Source organism: Myotis myotis, unplaced genomic scaffold (assembly GCF_014108235.1).
Source record: "Myotis myotis isolate mMyoMyo1 unplaced genomic scaffold, mMyoMyo1.p scaffold_m19_p_23, whole genome shotgun sequence".
In the NCBI taxonomy this organism is placed as follows: domain Eukaryota; kingdom Metazoa; phylum Chordata; class Mammalia; order Chiroptera; family Vespertilionidae; genus Myotis; species Myotis myotis.
The window spans coordinates 709,895-722,795 of NW_023416328.1; the positions used below are offsets into that span (position 1 = coordinate 709,895).

General features: G+C 56.5%; 2 protein-coding genes across 2 annotated transcripts in view; one reads left to right on the forward strand and one right to left on the reverse strand.

The window, feature by feature from the left end:
* The first annotated feature begins 10 nt into the window (after positions 1-10).
* Positions 11-3,734, forward strand: CIB1 (calcium and integrin binding 1). The gene is made up of 7 exons (XM_036355653.1): positions 11-210; positions 336-370; positions 1,320-1,428; positions 2,655-2,805; positions 2,917-3,035; positions 3,131-3,219; positions 3,473-3,734. Exons 1-7 carry the CDS (start codon positions 160-162, stop codon positions 3,492-3,494), a joined length of 576 nt encoding a protein of 191 aa, XP_036211546.1. The 5' UTR covers positions 11-159; the 3' UTR covers positions 3,495-3,734.
* Positions 3,735-4,808: 1,074 nt separating this feature from the next.
* SEMA4B (semaphorin 4B) overlaps positions 4,809-12,901 on the reverse strand; it is a 44,228-nt gene continuing 36,135 nt past the window's right edge. The window contains exons 9-15 of the mRNA XM_036355587.1: positions 11,704-11,885; positions 11,437-11,587; positions 10,210-10,420; positions 9,780-9,895; positions 9,134-9,300; positions 6,749-6,834; positions 4,809-6,476 (exon numbers count right to left, since the gene is read on the reverse strand). Coding sequence (XP_036211480.1) covers positions 5,746-6,476; positions 6,749-6,834; positions 9,134-9,300; positions 9,780-9,895; positions 10,210-10,420; positions 11,437-11,587; positions 11,704-11,885 — 1,644 coding nt within the window. The 3' untranslated portion in view covers positions 4,809-5,745. The remainder of the gene's footprint in view (positions 6,477-6,748; positions 6,835-9,133; positions 9,301-9,779; positions 9,896-10,209; positions 10,421-11,436; positions 11,588-11,703; positions 11,886-12,901) is intronic.

Consider the following 12,901-nt stretch of genomic DNA (forward strand, 5'->3'; position numbering starts at 1 on the left):
AACCTCTGGGCGCCGTAAGGAGGAGGCGGGCCCGGGGGCGGGGGCCCCCCGCAGGGGCGGTTGCCGTGGGGACGGGGCGGTGACGCGGCCCGAGGGCGGAAGTGAGAAAGTTGCCGGAGTCCCGAGACGAGTTGGCGGAACTGTGCGCGCGGCGCGGCGATGGGGGGCTCGGGCAGCCGCCTGTCCAAGGAGCTGCTGGCCGAGTACCAGGTGCGCGGGATGCGGCCCGGGGGGCTCGCGCGCGGGCCTGCGCCCGGGGACGGGTCCCGGAGCGGGCGGCGGGGCGGGCGCGGCCTCCGGGCGGCCCGCTGACCTCGGTCCTGCCTGCCTTCCAGGACCTGACGTTCCTGACCAAGCAGGAGATCCTCCTGTAAGTGCTGTCCTGAACCTCGCCACCGGGACCCTCTAGAGACGGCTTCGGGGGGGCCCTGTCTTACCGCCGGGGAAACTGAGGCCGCCTCGAGGGAGCGGCTGAGCCGGAACCGGAGTCCCGCGCCCTAGCCCGCGAGCCCGGGCTGCGCCCCGCCCGCTCTGGGGGCCCAGCTGTGCTGTCTGCAGCCGGAGTTGGGCGCCCTTTGCCCTTGCGCTCCCCTGACTTCTGCATAACAGAACCTCCAGCCCCGGTCCGGCGGGGCTGCTGTGGCTCTCGGCTGACCGCCGATTGGCAAAGCCAGCGAAGCCTTGGGGAGCGTGGTTCCTTCTCCCAGCTTTACCCACATAATACAGTAACCGCTAACTCTGCTTCCGCACCTGCCCGGTGCCAAGCACGGTGCTAAATCAGCCTACGTTACCGACTTTAATCCTCCCGAGGGAGGGAGGGGACAGTGACATAGGTCCGGAGAAGTCTGGCAACTTGCCTAATACTGTTCCATCCCCAGAAAGGATTTGAACTGGGGCGGGAACCCCCTTTCCAGCCACTTGCCAGCTTTAGGTGGCCAGGGCTTCTCTTGGCTAAAGTAATCCCAGTGGCAAGGAGGTGGTGCCGGGGAGGAGATGGCTGCTCCGTTCAGCCTTGAGGAGCAGGAGATCCCTGGAGTTTTGCTTATCTCTCCCAGTTCATCGGAGCCAACCTCTGGCTCCGGTATAAACCCAACCTCTCCACCCCTCCGGGACCTACTGTGTGCGCACACAGTAGGTCCTCAGCAAATACCCATTGGGAGAACGAACTCCCAGCCTGCCCTGTCTTGAGACATAGCTCCCGTTGGCTTATCAAGCCTGGTAACTCAGACATTCTCTGTGCATCGCTTGGCGCCTCACCTGGTGTGTAACGGGTAATACACACGGGAAAGTGGGCCAACAGGTTCCCCTGCTTGTGCCAGAGCCCACAGGCGGTTCTGTGAGCTGCTGCCCCTGGAGCGCCGGAGCATGGAGGAGTCGCTGCAGGCGCGCGTGTCCCTGGAGCAGATCTTCAGCCTTCCAGAGCTCAAGGTGCCAGCCCCCACCTCCCCCCTACCCCCTGTCAGGTAGTCACTGTCCCATTCTGCTCTTTCCTCTGTTTAACGTGGATGTTAGGGGGCGAGGGCTTTACCTAAATCACCCAGTGGGATGATCTGGAACGGCGTTTTTCAAATCGGGATTCTAGGAACACATTCTTGGCGCGTCAAAAGAAGCTCGGTCCTTTAAGAGGAGTTGAGTTGCCCTCAAGTTTGAGATTCTCCTCTTCCACAGGCTGATTTGCCTCTCCTGAGGGCTGTGAAAATGCAAGGGGCTTGGCCTAGTGCCTGTAACACAGGTGTTTATTTTAATTAATTAATATATATTTTTATTGATTTCAGAGAGGGAGGGGAAGAGAAACATCAATGATGAGAATCATTGATCGGCTGCCTCCTGCACGCCCCCTACTGGTGATCAAACCCATAACCTGGGCATGTGCCCTTGACAGGAATCGAACCTGGGACCCTTCAGTCCACAAGCTGACGCTCTATCCACTGAGCCAAACCAGCCGGGGCTATTTATTTATTTATTTTTTGTTAATCCTCACCCAAGAATATTTTTCCATTGAATTTTAGGGAGAGTGGAAGGGAGGGAGAGGGAGAGAGAGAAACATCGATGTGAGAGAAACACATCAATTGGTTGCCTCCTGCAACCAAGGTTCGTGCCCTTGACTGGAATCGAACCCAGGAGGACCCTTTGGTCCCCAGGCCGACGCTCTGTTCACTGACCCTAACGGGCTAGGGCACAACACGTGTTTAATTAAATGTTCTCTTGGCTTAGTATGCCTTCGTCTTCCTTCTCTGCCCCCAAGCCTACCTGTGGGTTAACCTCTGATTCCCAGTAGCCATCCCTGCCCCCTCCCCAGCGATGTCCCTGGTCCTCCTGCCTTCGGAAGAGGACTGGTCATTCTCCGTAGCCTGCGCTCATGGTGCGGGTTCAGGGACTGTCCCCTCTGGTTCATGGAGGCTCTCTTCCTAGGCCAGCGATGGCAAACCTATGACACGCGTGTCAGAGGTGACACGCGAACTCATTTTTTTGGTTGATGTTTCTTTGTTAAATGGCATTTAAATATATAAAATAAATATCAAGAATATAAATCTCTGTTTTACTATGGTTGCAAATATCAAAACATTTCTATCTGTGACCCGGCACCAGAGTTAAGTTAGGGTTTTTCAAAATGCTGACACGCGAGCTCAGAAGGTTCGCCATCACTGTCCTAGGCCAACCCCTTCAGGGAGCGCATCTGCAGGGTCTTCTCGACCTCCCCGGCCCGAGACAGCTTGAGCTTTGAGGATTTCCTGGACCTCCTCAGCGTGTTCAGTGACACGGCAACGCCAGACATCAAGTCCCACTATGCCTTCCGCATCTTTGGTGAGGACCCGGGGGAGCCTAGGGGAGCACAGGGCCTCCCCCGGGGGGTCCTTTGGGCGGGGCTGCCCGGGCGCTGGGGTCAGCCCTGGGCTTCCTGTGTCTGCTCTGTAGATTTCGATGATGATGGAACCTTGAACAGAGAAGACCTAAGCCAGCTGGTGAACTGCCTCACGGGAGAGGGCGAGGACACGCGGCTCAGTGCTTCCGAGATGAAACAGCTCATTGACAATGTGAGCAGCTGGGCCCAGCAGGGCGGCCCTGGCTGAGCCGGGCCGGGCCGGGGAGCCGAGGGAGGGCTTGGGCCTGACACTCTCCCTTTGCCCAGATCCTGGAAGAGTCCGACATCGACAGGGACGGGACCATCAATCTCTCCGAGTTCCAGCACGTTATTTCCCGTTCACCGGACTTTGCCAAGTATGACAGTGATCCCGCCTGTGGCACCTGGGTCTAGGATGTTATAATGGGGGGGAGGGGGGGGAGTGCCAGGGAAAGCCCCCCCACCCCCGCCTCCTCTGAATATCTCAGGGTAGCTCTTCTCCCAAAGGAGACTGACAGACGTGAGACACAGCCCATTCCAAAGGGTCTTGGGGGAAAGGTGGGTACATTTAGGTTTAGTCCTCACCCTCCTCTTCCAGCAGCGAATCAAACCCACTGTTCTCTTGTTCAGCTCCTTCAAGATCGTCCTGTGACAGGAGCCACAAAGCCGTTTCCCAGCCGCCGTACAATAACCTTGACACTGCTGAGCCGTGGCCAAGGTTACGCCAGTGTTGCCAGGGCCGGCCGAGCTGGCCCGGTCGAGCTGGCACTGCGCAGTCTTGTCCCAGGCAGGGAAGGGCGCTCCCAGTCAGTGCCTCACCCCTTCTCACTGCCGTTGTCACCGCTCTGTGTTTCTGCTCATCAGTAATAAAGGTTAAGACGTTTTGATTCTGGGTGTGACGCTGGAAATGCTGGTTATGAGGAAGGACTGGACTTCTAGGAGACCCCGGTTGTCCCGGGACTGACGAACTTCCGGAGAAGGGGCCAGCAGGGAGGCAGAGTGGGCACTGAATATGAGAGGGTCCGTGGGGGAGGGAACGCCTTGAATCCTGATTGTGGTGGTGATGACATGAATTTCTACATTAACATTATAGAGCCGTTTGCCAAAAAAAAAAAACTTATTGTAGCCCGGCCGGCGTGGCTCAGTGGTTAAGCGTCGACCTATGAACCAGGAGGTCACGGTTTGATTCCCGGTCAAGGGCACATGTCTGGGTTGTGGGCTCGATCCCCAGTATGGGGCGTGCAGGAGGCAGCCAATCCATTATTCTCTCATCACTGATGTTTCTCTCTCTCCCTTCCTCTCTGAAATCAATTAAAAAAAAAAAAAAAATATATATATATATATATATACACACACACACACACACACATATATTTTAAAAAGTATTTACTGTATGAGCATTTTAAAAATAAAAAAAAGAAATTTTTAAGAGTTAAATAGAAACCCTGTTTCCTGTGCCCCGACCCCTGACCAGAGTAAAAGGTTGAGATATGGGCGGACAGGCGGGCTGGCTCTGGCCCCCTGACCCCTGGCCCCTGGCAACAGGAAGTTCAGAACCCCCAGAACTCAGAAGATTAGACCAACCTCAAAAAGCAACAGTCCTTTCATTTTTTTATTTTTCACTTTTACTTTAGTAAATTGTTTTCCCCTTCTAGTTAATTTAGTCAGTTTATATCTGTTTTATTTCGTTTTGTTAATCCTCACCCATTGATTTTTAGGGAGAGTAGGAAAGAGAGAGGGAAAGACAAGAGAAACAGCGATGTGAGAGAAACAGCGATTGGTTGCCTCTTGTATGAGCCCCAACCAGGGCCTGGGCCAGGGAAGAGCCTGCAACCAAGGTCCGTGCCCTTGACCCGAATCGAACCCGGGACCCTTTGGTCTGCAGGCCGACGCTCTATCCACTGAGCCACACCCACCGAGCCATGGCTAGGTCAACAGTCCTTTAAGAGGAAGGGCTACGATTCAATTTCGGTTCTTTGAGATTTTATTTAAAATACAAAAAAACAGAACAAATGTAAAGTGCATCTGACTTAAAAAAAATATAAAACCCACATAAATTCAGGCCCTTGTGCTGGGCAGCGTCAACTCCCTTAGATCGGAGGCAGGTCAAGTGTGGGAGTGAAGGGGGAACTGGGCGCCGAGACGCGCTGGGTGGATACGGGACAGGGGACAGGGGACAGGGGACACGGGTTTCAGTCCGGACAGAGGAAGGCGGCCAACAACAGTCTCTTCCTAGAATTCCGAGGGAAAGGTGAACATCGTCCTAACTCCTGAGCTCACGCTGCCTGCTGTCACGTGGCCACGGCCTGATACAGGCCGGAAAGGTCCAGAGGTGGCTCGAGCCCAGGCCTCGTGAGGGCCGCAGTGGCAGCGTGGCCCTCGGTCCCTGAGGTGACGGGAATGGTGGCCGTAACAACCTGGCCAGTGGCCAGGCAGGACCCACGGAGCCGGAGCCGGCCCCCGGCCCAGCAGGGACGGGCCGCCTGTGGCAGTAGCATAAGGCAGAGGTTCCCAACTCTGTCTCCACTCACCACGGTGGATGTTTCCAAAACCCCAACCGGGGCGAGACCCCCAGGCCGGGGGCTGCGAGCTGGAGCGGCCGTGCCCATGGCTTTGTTCTTATTTCACATTTTCAGTGGTTTTTTTTACACAAAAGGCTCAGCTTACATGAGGAGCACTGCTCTGCCCACCTAGGCAGGCACCTGCCCATCTTCCGCGGGGCCATGGCATCTGGGTTGGAGGGGCCTCACTCCTCCAACGGGGCCGGTTGAAGGGCCCCGCTACCCCGGAGGGCTGGGCACAGCGCCATGTCCAGCCAGACTCTACAAGAGCAGCGTCCAGGCAATGCCTCTGAGCATCCAGGGCGCTCTGAAGCCAGGGTGGCCTCCTCTGGAGGTCAGCTGTCACACCACCGAGTCCCGGATCTCAGAGCCCAGGCGGACCCGGGGCCGGGGGCACACCGGGGACACCTCCACGAAGCTGTCGTGGATGCTGAGCGGCCTCTTCTCCGACTCCGTGAAGACCTGCGGCCCCGGGGAGTTGTCCGACAGGGCCTGGTAGCCTCGGTGGTCCGGCGGGATGCTCGGGGGACCGACGCCGTTGAGCGGCCGGGTCTCGGGCGGCAGCACCACCGGGCGGGTCTTGGGGTGCACGCTGGCACGCTCCCCCTGCTTCAGGAAGACCTTCATGCCGTCGCGGTGCCGGTAGAGGAAGAACAGGATCAGGAGCACGATGACCAGCACGAACAGCACGCTCATCACCAGGAACTCGGTCCAATAGGACCGGCCCGCGCCCCAGCTGGCCTTGCCGTGGGCGGGCGCGCTCACCCTCGACGTGTTGATGACGACGGACCCTTTGACGCGCCGGTCTGCCGCTGTGTCCAACACCACCGGGCAGTAGTTAGCCACCAGCTGCCGGAAGCCCCCCTCCAGCGACCAGCACTGGAACACCCCCAGCTCCTGCTGGCTGCCCACCAGCAGCAGGTCCCCCGTGGGCAGCACCCGGCAGGAGGCCGAGCCATTGACAGGCTTCCCGTTGTGCAGCCAGAGCCGCGTCGCCAGGTTGGAGAGCAGGGGGCAGGCCAAGGTGTTCACCGTATTGGGCTGGAACGGGACTGGCTCACACGGCTTCTCGCCTGTGGGCAGGAGAGGCACAGACATGGGGCCAAGGGGGCCTGGCGTGCACCACAGCCCCAGCTCACCCACCTCCCGCTGGGCAGTGCCCATCAGGCCACTGTGGCAACTCTGAGGACTCCGGGGATTGTGACTTCCACTTCCCAGGGCCTCGCCTGCAGGCTGGAGGGACCAGGATGGGAGGAAAGGCATTTACTCCCGCCAGTGCCTGAATTCAGGAGCCTTCTAAGCAGCTTGGCCCCTGCCTCCCTCCATCCTCTGACGGGCACCTTACCTGCTGGTGCAGCACCCTGGGACTTGACGAAGGAAGCGTTGCACAGGTCCCTGGCATTAGTTCCCTCGATGTCCTGGATCCACGGCCTGAGGAACAAAGAGAGCCTGGGATAGGCCAGGGTGCCCCGTGGGCCTGCACCCCTATCCCCAGGTGCAGCCCTGAAGGCAAGGGTCCGGGGCTCAGGGACCAGCAGGCCCAGAGCAGGGGTAAAAAGCAGGCCAGCATCTCTTGTTTCCCAGTAATTATTTCAAATAAAAGTTACTGTAATACTCCCCTGCATTACAAAAGCAGTAAAAGCCTTAAGACACAGGAAGGACACCTGGCTGTATATAGCTCTGTGTGTCTGTCTGTCTGCCTGTCTTTTTTTTTAATCCTCACCCAAGGATATGTTTATTGATTTGAGAGAGAGAGGAGGGGAGAGGGAGAGAGAGGAATAGAAACATCGATGCGAGAAACATCGATTGGTTGCCTCCCGGACGCACCCTGACCAGGGATTGAACCCACCACCTTTTGGTGTACAGCAAGCATGTCAAACTCACGGCCCACAACGAATATTTTTGCAGCCCAGCCAACATAACGGTATGTAAGAAACGTTTTAATAAAAATTTCATGACTTAATTTTTACAATATCCTGTTATACATAATCATTAATAAATGACAACGTTCGCTGATGACTGACTACTATCGTGTTGCATTCATTTCCCTAACGCGCCTTACGCGCAGGCGCACCATTTCTCTCCACTAATACCAGCAGCGAATATTTTAGCAGCCGATGGGCACGTCGTTAGCCCTGGACTGACTTGTTTGGTGTGTCCAACAGATAATTATTTCGCTTTCGGAGACCAGAAAAATAGGTTTATCTGCATTACACCTATTCATTTGTGCCGTTACTGTCTGGTAAGTGAATGTTCAAGAAAAAAAAAATTATTATTATTTTTTTTATGTATTTTATTGATTTTTTACAGAGAAGAAAGGAGAGGGATAGAGAGCCAGAAACATCGATGAGAGAGAAACATCGATCAGCTGCCTCCTGCACGGCCCCTACTGGGGATGTGCCCGCAACCAAGGTACATGCCCTTGACCGGAATCGAACCTGGGACCCTTCAGTCCGCAGGCCGACGCTCTATCCACTGAGCCAAACCGGTTCGGCAATTTTTATTAAAATGTTCTATTATTTCATGTTAATGATCACTCACTTATTTCAGCCCTTTGTATTTTGCATATCTCTATCGAAATAAACCTACATTTCTATGAACATGGAAGCTTTGGATTTTTTGCGGCCACATACACTTAAACCTTGTTTACTGGGCCCGTGTGAGCCTTTGAGTTTGACATGCTTGGTGTACAGGATGACCCTGCAACCAACTGAGCCACCCAGACGGGGCAGATAGCTGTCTCTCTAAAATCCACGCCCACGCACCGACTTGTTGCATAAAATGTAACCAAGAACCTCAGAACGATTCAAACAAGGACCAAGGCTGAAAACACTGTAAAAACCAGCATCCAGGGACCATGACAAGGAGCGTGTTTGGCGTGTCCCTCCCAGTGTCCATGTGTGTAGTCACATGAGGTTTTGTGAGATAGGAAGCTGGCACTGGGGTCCCCCTGTGTGAAGCAAGAGGGGCAGGCCGTGTTTCCACTTAAAATGCACGCTCTTTTATTTCACACGCACATAGAAAAGTCTGGGAGGGTAGACATCAAATTCTCACCGTGATTCTCTCTAGGTGGTGGGTTTAGGGGTAGTTATGTTTTGATTGGGCTTATCTCGATTTTCTAAGTTTTCTATACGAACATTTTATAGCTCAAGTCATTTTCAAAACTTTTTAAAAAAATATATTATTTTGACTAGGCCACTTCAAATAATTTTTTTTTTTTTGAAAACAAGGACACTACAAATGGGGCAGGTCCTGATTTCACTTAAAATATGTCAACCTATGAACCAGGAGGTCACAATTCGATTCCGGGACAAGGGCACATGCCCGGATTGTGAGCTCGATCCCCAGTGTGGGGCGTGGAGGAGGCAGCCAATCAATGATTCGCTCTCATCACTGATGTTTCTATCTCTCTCTCCCTCTCCCTTCCTCTCTGAAATCAATAAAAATCCATAATAATAAAAGTGCAATATGCTAATTAGACCGGACGTCTTTGGGGCTGTGAGGGAAGCCCAGGTCCCAGGTGCCAGAGAGAAGCCAGTGCCGGCAGCCGGGAGAAGGAAGGCCTACTCTTGCTCGAACTTTGTGCATCGGGCCTCTAGTATTTAACAAATAATAATTACACCAAGAGAGTGGGCGCAAACGGAGCTGTGCGGGGATTCTCAGAGAGCCCGGGGAAGGCGCTCCGAGGCCGTGCACAGGGATGGACGGGGAAGGCCTTCAGGACTCTCACCTGGAGGTCGCCTCCGGGCGGTAGAGGCTGAGGCGACGGCACCTGTTGCCGCTCCAAGCGCAGTAGGGGTCCCGGGCCAGGAGGCAGTCCCCGCAGCTCCGGTACAGGTCGCAGTTGGCCACGGGCACCTGGACTACACCCGAGTATGAGGCTGCGTACACCAGTCCCTGCACAGACACGGGGATCAGTGGCAGGCACGGCAGCCCGGGCCACCACCCACAGCCGCCCCTGGCTCGCGTGCCCAACCTGAGCCACTCCCCCAGGGCCTCCTCCCATGCCCCTGGGCACCCACTTTCTTCTTCTTTATTTTTTTAATTAATTTATTTTTAAATCCTCTCCACCCAAGGATATTTTCCCATTGATTTTTAGAGAGAGTGGGAGGGGGAGAAACAGAGAGAGAAACATTGATGTGAGACAGACACATCGATTGGTTGCCTCCTGCACGTACCCAGACCAGGGCCCGGGCGGGGAGGGGCCTGCAACCAAAGTACATGCCCTTGACTGGAATCGAACTCGAGACTTCAGTCCGTAGGCCGATGCTCTATCCACTGAGCCAGACAGGCTAGGGCCCGGGCACTCACTTTCTAACAGCTTATCAGCAGAGGGGCACCCCATGCGGGCTGACCGGCCTCTGCCTTCTGCTTACCCGGTTGGGGTCCAGGAGCAGGTTCTGCACGGGCTGCCCCGGCGAGAAGATCTGGAGTTCCTCAATGACGTGCACGCTGGAGCCCACGTCCACCGCCTTGTGCAGCCGGCCGTCCTCTGCAGCAAGGACAGTGCTCAGGCCCTGGGCGGAGCCTGTGCCCACGCGCCCCGCCCCTCAGCCACGCCCCAGCCTAGACCACGCCCCCGGGCAGCGGCCACGCCCCCCATCGGCCACGCCCCCAGCATAGACCACGTCCCGCCCTCAGCCACGCCCCAGCCTAGACCACGCCCCGGGCCGCAGCAACGCCCCGCCCTCGGCCCCGCCCCAGCCTAGACCACACCCCGGGCCGCGGCAACGCCCCGCCCTCGACCACGCCCCCAGCACAGACCACGCCCCCGGCCTCCGCGCCTGCCTGGCTGCAGATACTCACTGGTGCCCAGGAAGAGGACGTCGTAGGTGCGGTGCAGGCCCGCCACGCGGTGCACGGTCACACGCTGGTAGCGGGCCTGCGGCTGCAGCAGCAGCAGGCGGCTGCGGACCTGCCCGTCCATCAGGAAGTGGTCCTTGAGGAAGTTCAGCACGCGGTCCGGGAGCTGCAGGGACGAGTTGATCCTTCTCTCCCGGGTGCTGTTGGTGATGCACTGAAGGAGAAGGTGGCAGCGTGAGGCCAGCGACACATGGGACAGGAGGGTGTCCCCGCAGATCCCGCCGGGGCGGCAGGGCGTACGCCCACCCTCGGAAGCCATGGCACGTCACTAGCAGGTCGGTGGAGCCACAGGGCAAAGCCCAGGATGTGGGCACCCAAGGGCCCCGCTGGCCAGTGTCCCTGTTGTGATGCTCCCAGTTGCTCCCCCAGGCCTCGAGCAGCACAACCACACCGCCTGCTCTGTGAGCATCCTAGTGGGGGGGCATGAGGTGCCCACAGTTAGGGCCTGATTCTCTCTGTAAGAGCCCTGAGACTTGGTACCCAGGAGTGACCCTCCTCCCATGAGGCTCGAGGGCTGGGGATGAGCACCCAGTAGGGCAACGCTGAGATGTGCTCCGCACGCCCATGTCCTGGCTCAGGTCTGCTCTGGGGAAGCCCCTCAGGCTGGAAGGAAAGGAGAAGGAACTCTAGCCCGGCCAGCATGGCTCAGTGGTTGAGCATCGACCGATGAACCAGGAGGTCACGGTTCGATTCCCATTCAGGGCACAGCCCAGGTTGAAGGCTCGATCCCCAGTGTGGGGGGTGCAGGAGGCAGCCGACCCATGATTCTCTCTCATCATTGATGTTTCTCTCTCTCTCTCTTCCTTTGAAATCAATAAAAAATATATTTTTTAAAAAAAGAAGAAAACTCTTTCTTGGGGCCTGGCCATTTACTACTCAGATAAATAAGGCGCTCACAGCCCAGGGGGAGGCACCGTGAGCACACAAGTACAAAGGTACTGTGAGTGCCCTGATGGGGGCACACCTCCCCTCCCCTCGCCCCCCACAGGCTAGAAGGCATTCAACAGTCACGGTCCCATCTAACCCAGTGGGACAAGCAAGCCTGGGCTTCTGTCCCCACTTCGAAGATGAGAAAACAGCCGTGACAGACTTGGGGAAGCCAAGTGACCCCAGCCTGGGAGAGGCCCCCATCTCCCGGGCCCCCCGCCCAGTGCAGGGAGCAGTGCTCACCGAGCCGGGCCGTGGCGTGGGCACCTCGTAGGCCACGGTGTACCACTGCAGCGTCTCCCGGTTCACCGCCTTGTAGAAGCCGTCGAAGGCCCTCTGCACGTCCTTCATGCTGAAGACACAGACAGCAGAGCCCTCCGTGGTCCCTCTGTGCCTACACAAGAAGTGGCGGTTAACCCGAGAGCCGGGGCTCAGGGTGAGGCGGGCTCCCGGGCCCAGCCCCAGCCGCCCCTCACCCTCCCATCCCCAGCCAGGCCCCGGGGGCCCTACCACTGGGACGTGAAGACCCCGTAGAAGAGGGTGTCTCGCCAGTCCTCCGGGCTGGGACTCAGCGTGAACACGTCCTGCAGCACGTTGAACGGGAAGCCGTCGCCGGGACGCAAGCACAGCAGCTGGGCCTTCAGGAAGGACGTCCAGCGCTGCTGCAGGATCCGGCCGCCGCCCTCGTCACCCTGCGGGAGGGAGAGAGGCCGCTTAGGTACTGAGGTGGGGGGCTGGGGGCTCCTCGCTGCTCCCTCTCCTACAGTAGCTGAGACGGACAGAAAATCAAGAACACCCACCCCAGCCTGCGTGGCTCAGTGGTCGAGCATCGACCTATGAACCAGGAGGTCACGGTTCGATTCCTGGTCAAGGGCACATGCCCATGGTTTCAGGCTTGATCCCCAGTAGGGGGCGTGCAGAAGGCAGCCGATCCATGATTCTCTCTCATCATTGATGTTTCTATCTCTCTTTCCCTTTCCCTTCCTCTTGGAAATCAACAAAAATATATTTTTTAAAAAAAGAAAAAATTGCCCGACCGGCGTGGCTCAGTAGTTGAGCATCGACCTGTGGACTCAAGGGTCCCAGGTTCGATTCCTGGTCAAGGGCACATGCCCGGGTTGCGGGATCGATCCCCAGTAGGGGGCGTGTAGGAGGCAGCCGATACATGATTCTCTCTCATGGATGTCTCCCCCCCCCTCCCTCTCCCTTTCTTTCTCTCTAAACAAATCAATAAAAAATAAAATAAAATAAAAAAAGATCAAGAACACCTGGAGGCAAGGTGCAGGTGCATCAGCGGGCTAAGTGGACGCCAGTGCTTTGCTTTCTGTGAAATTCCACAAAAAAGGACCAAGGGGAGTCTCCCTACAAACACGGACACAGGTCACGGCTTCCAGCTGAAGAAGTGCATTTACAGTGCAAGTCGTGTTTGCGAATAGTCTTTTTTGTTGCTGTTGTTTTAATATATTTTTATTGATTTCAGAGAGGAAGGGAGAGGGAGAGAGAGAAATATCAACGATGAGAGAGAATCACTGATCGGCTGCCTCCGGCACGCCCCCCACTGGGGATCGAGCCCGCAACCGGGACATGTGCCCTTGACTATAACTGAACCGTGACCTCCTGGTTCCTAGGTCAACACTCAACCATTGAGCCACACAGGCCGGGCTGTAAATAAATATAAGTATTTACACATACGCAAAAAAAAGAAAGA

Excerpts from the sequence above, each read along its gene's own strand:
- CIB1 (XM_036355653.1), top strand. The coding sequence starts at position 160 with ATGGGGGGCTCGGGCAGCCGCCTGTCCAAGGAGCTGCTGGCCGAGTAC. Across the intron at positions 371-1,319 it reads ACCAAGCAGGAGATCCTCCT|AGCCCACAGGCGGTTCTGTG; the intron begins GTAAGTGCTGTC and ends TGCTTGTGCCAG. Across the intron at positions 1,429-2,654 it reads TCAGCCTTCCAGAGCTCAAG|GCCAACCCCTTCAGGGAGCG; the intron begins GTGCCAGCCCCC and ends TCACTGTCCTAG.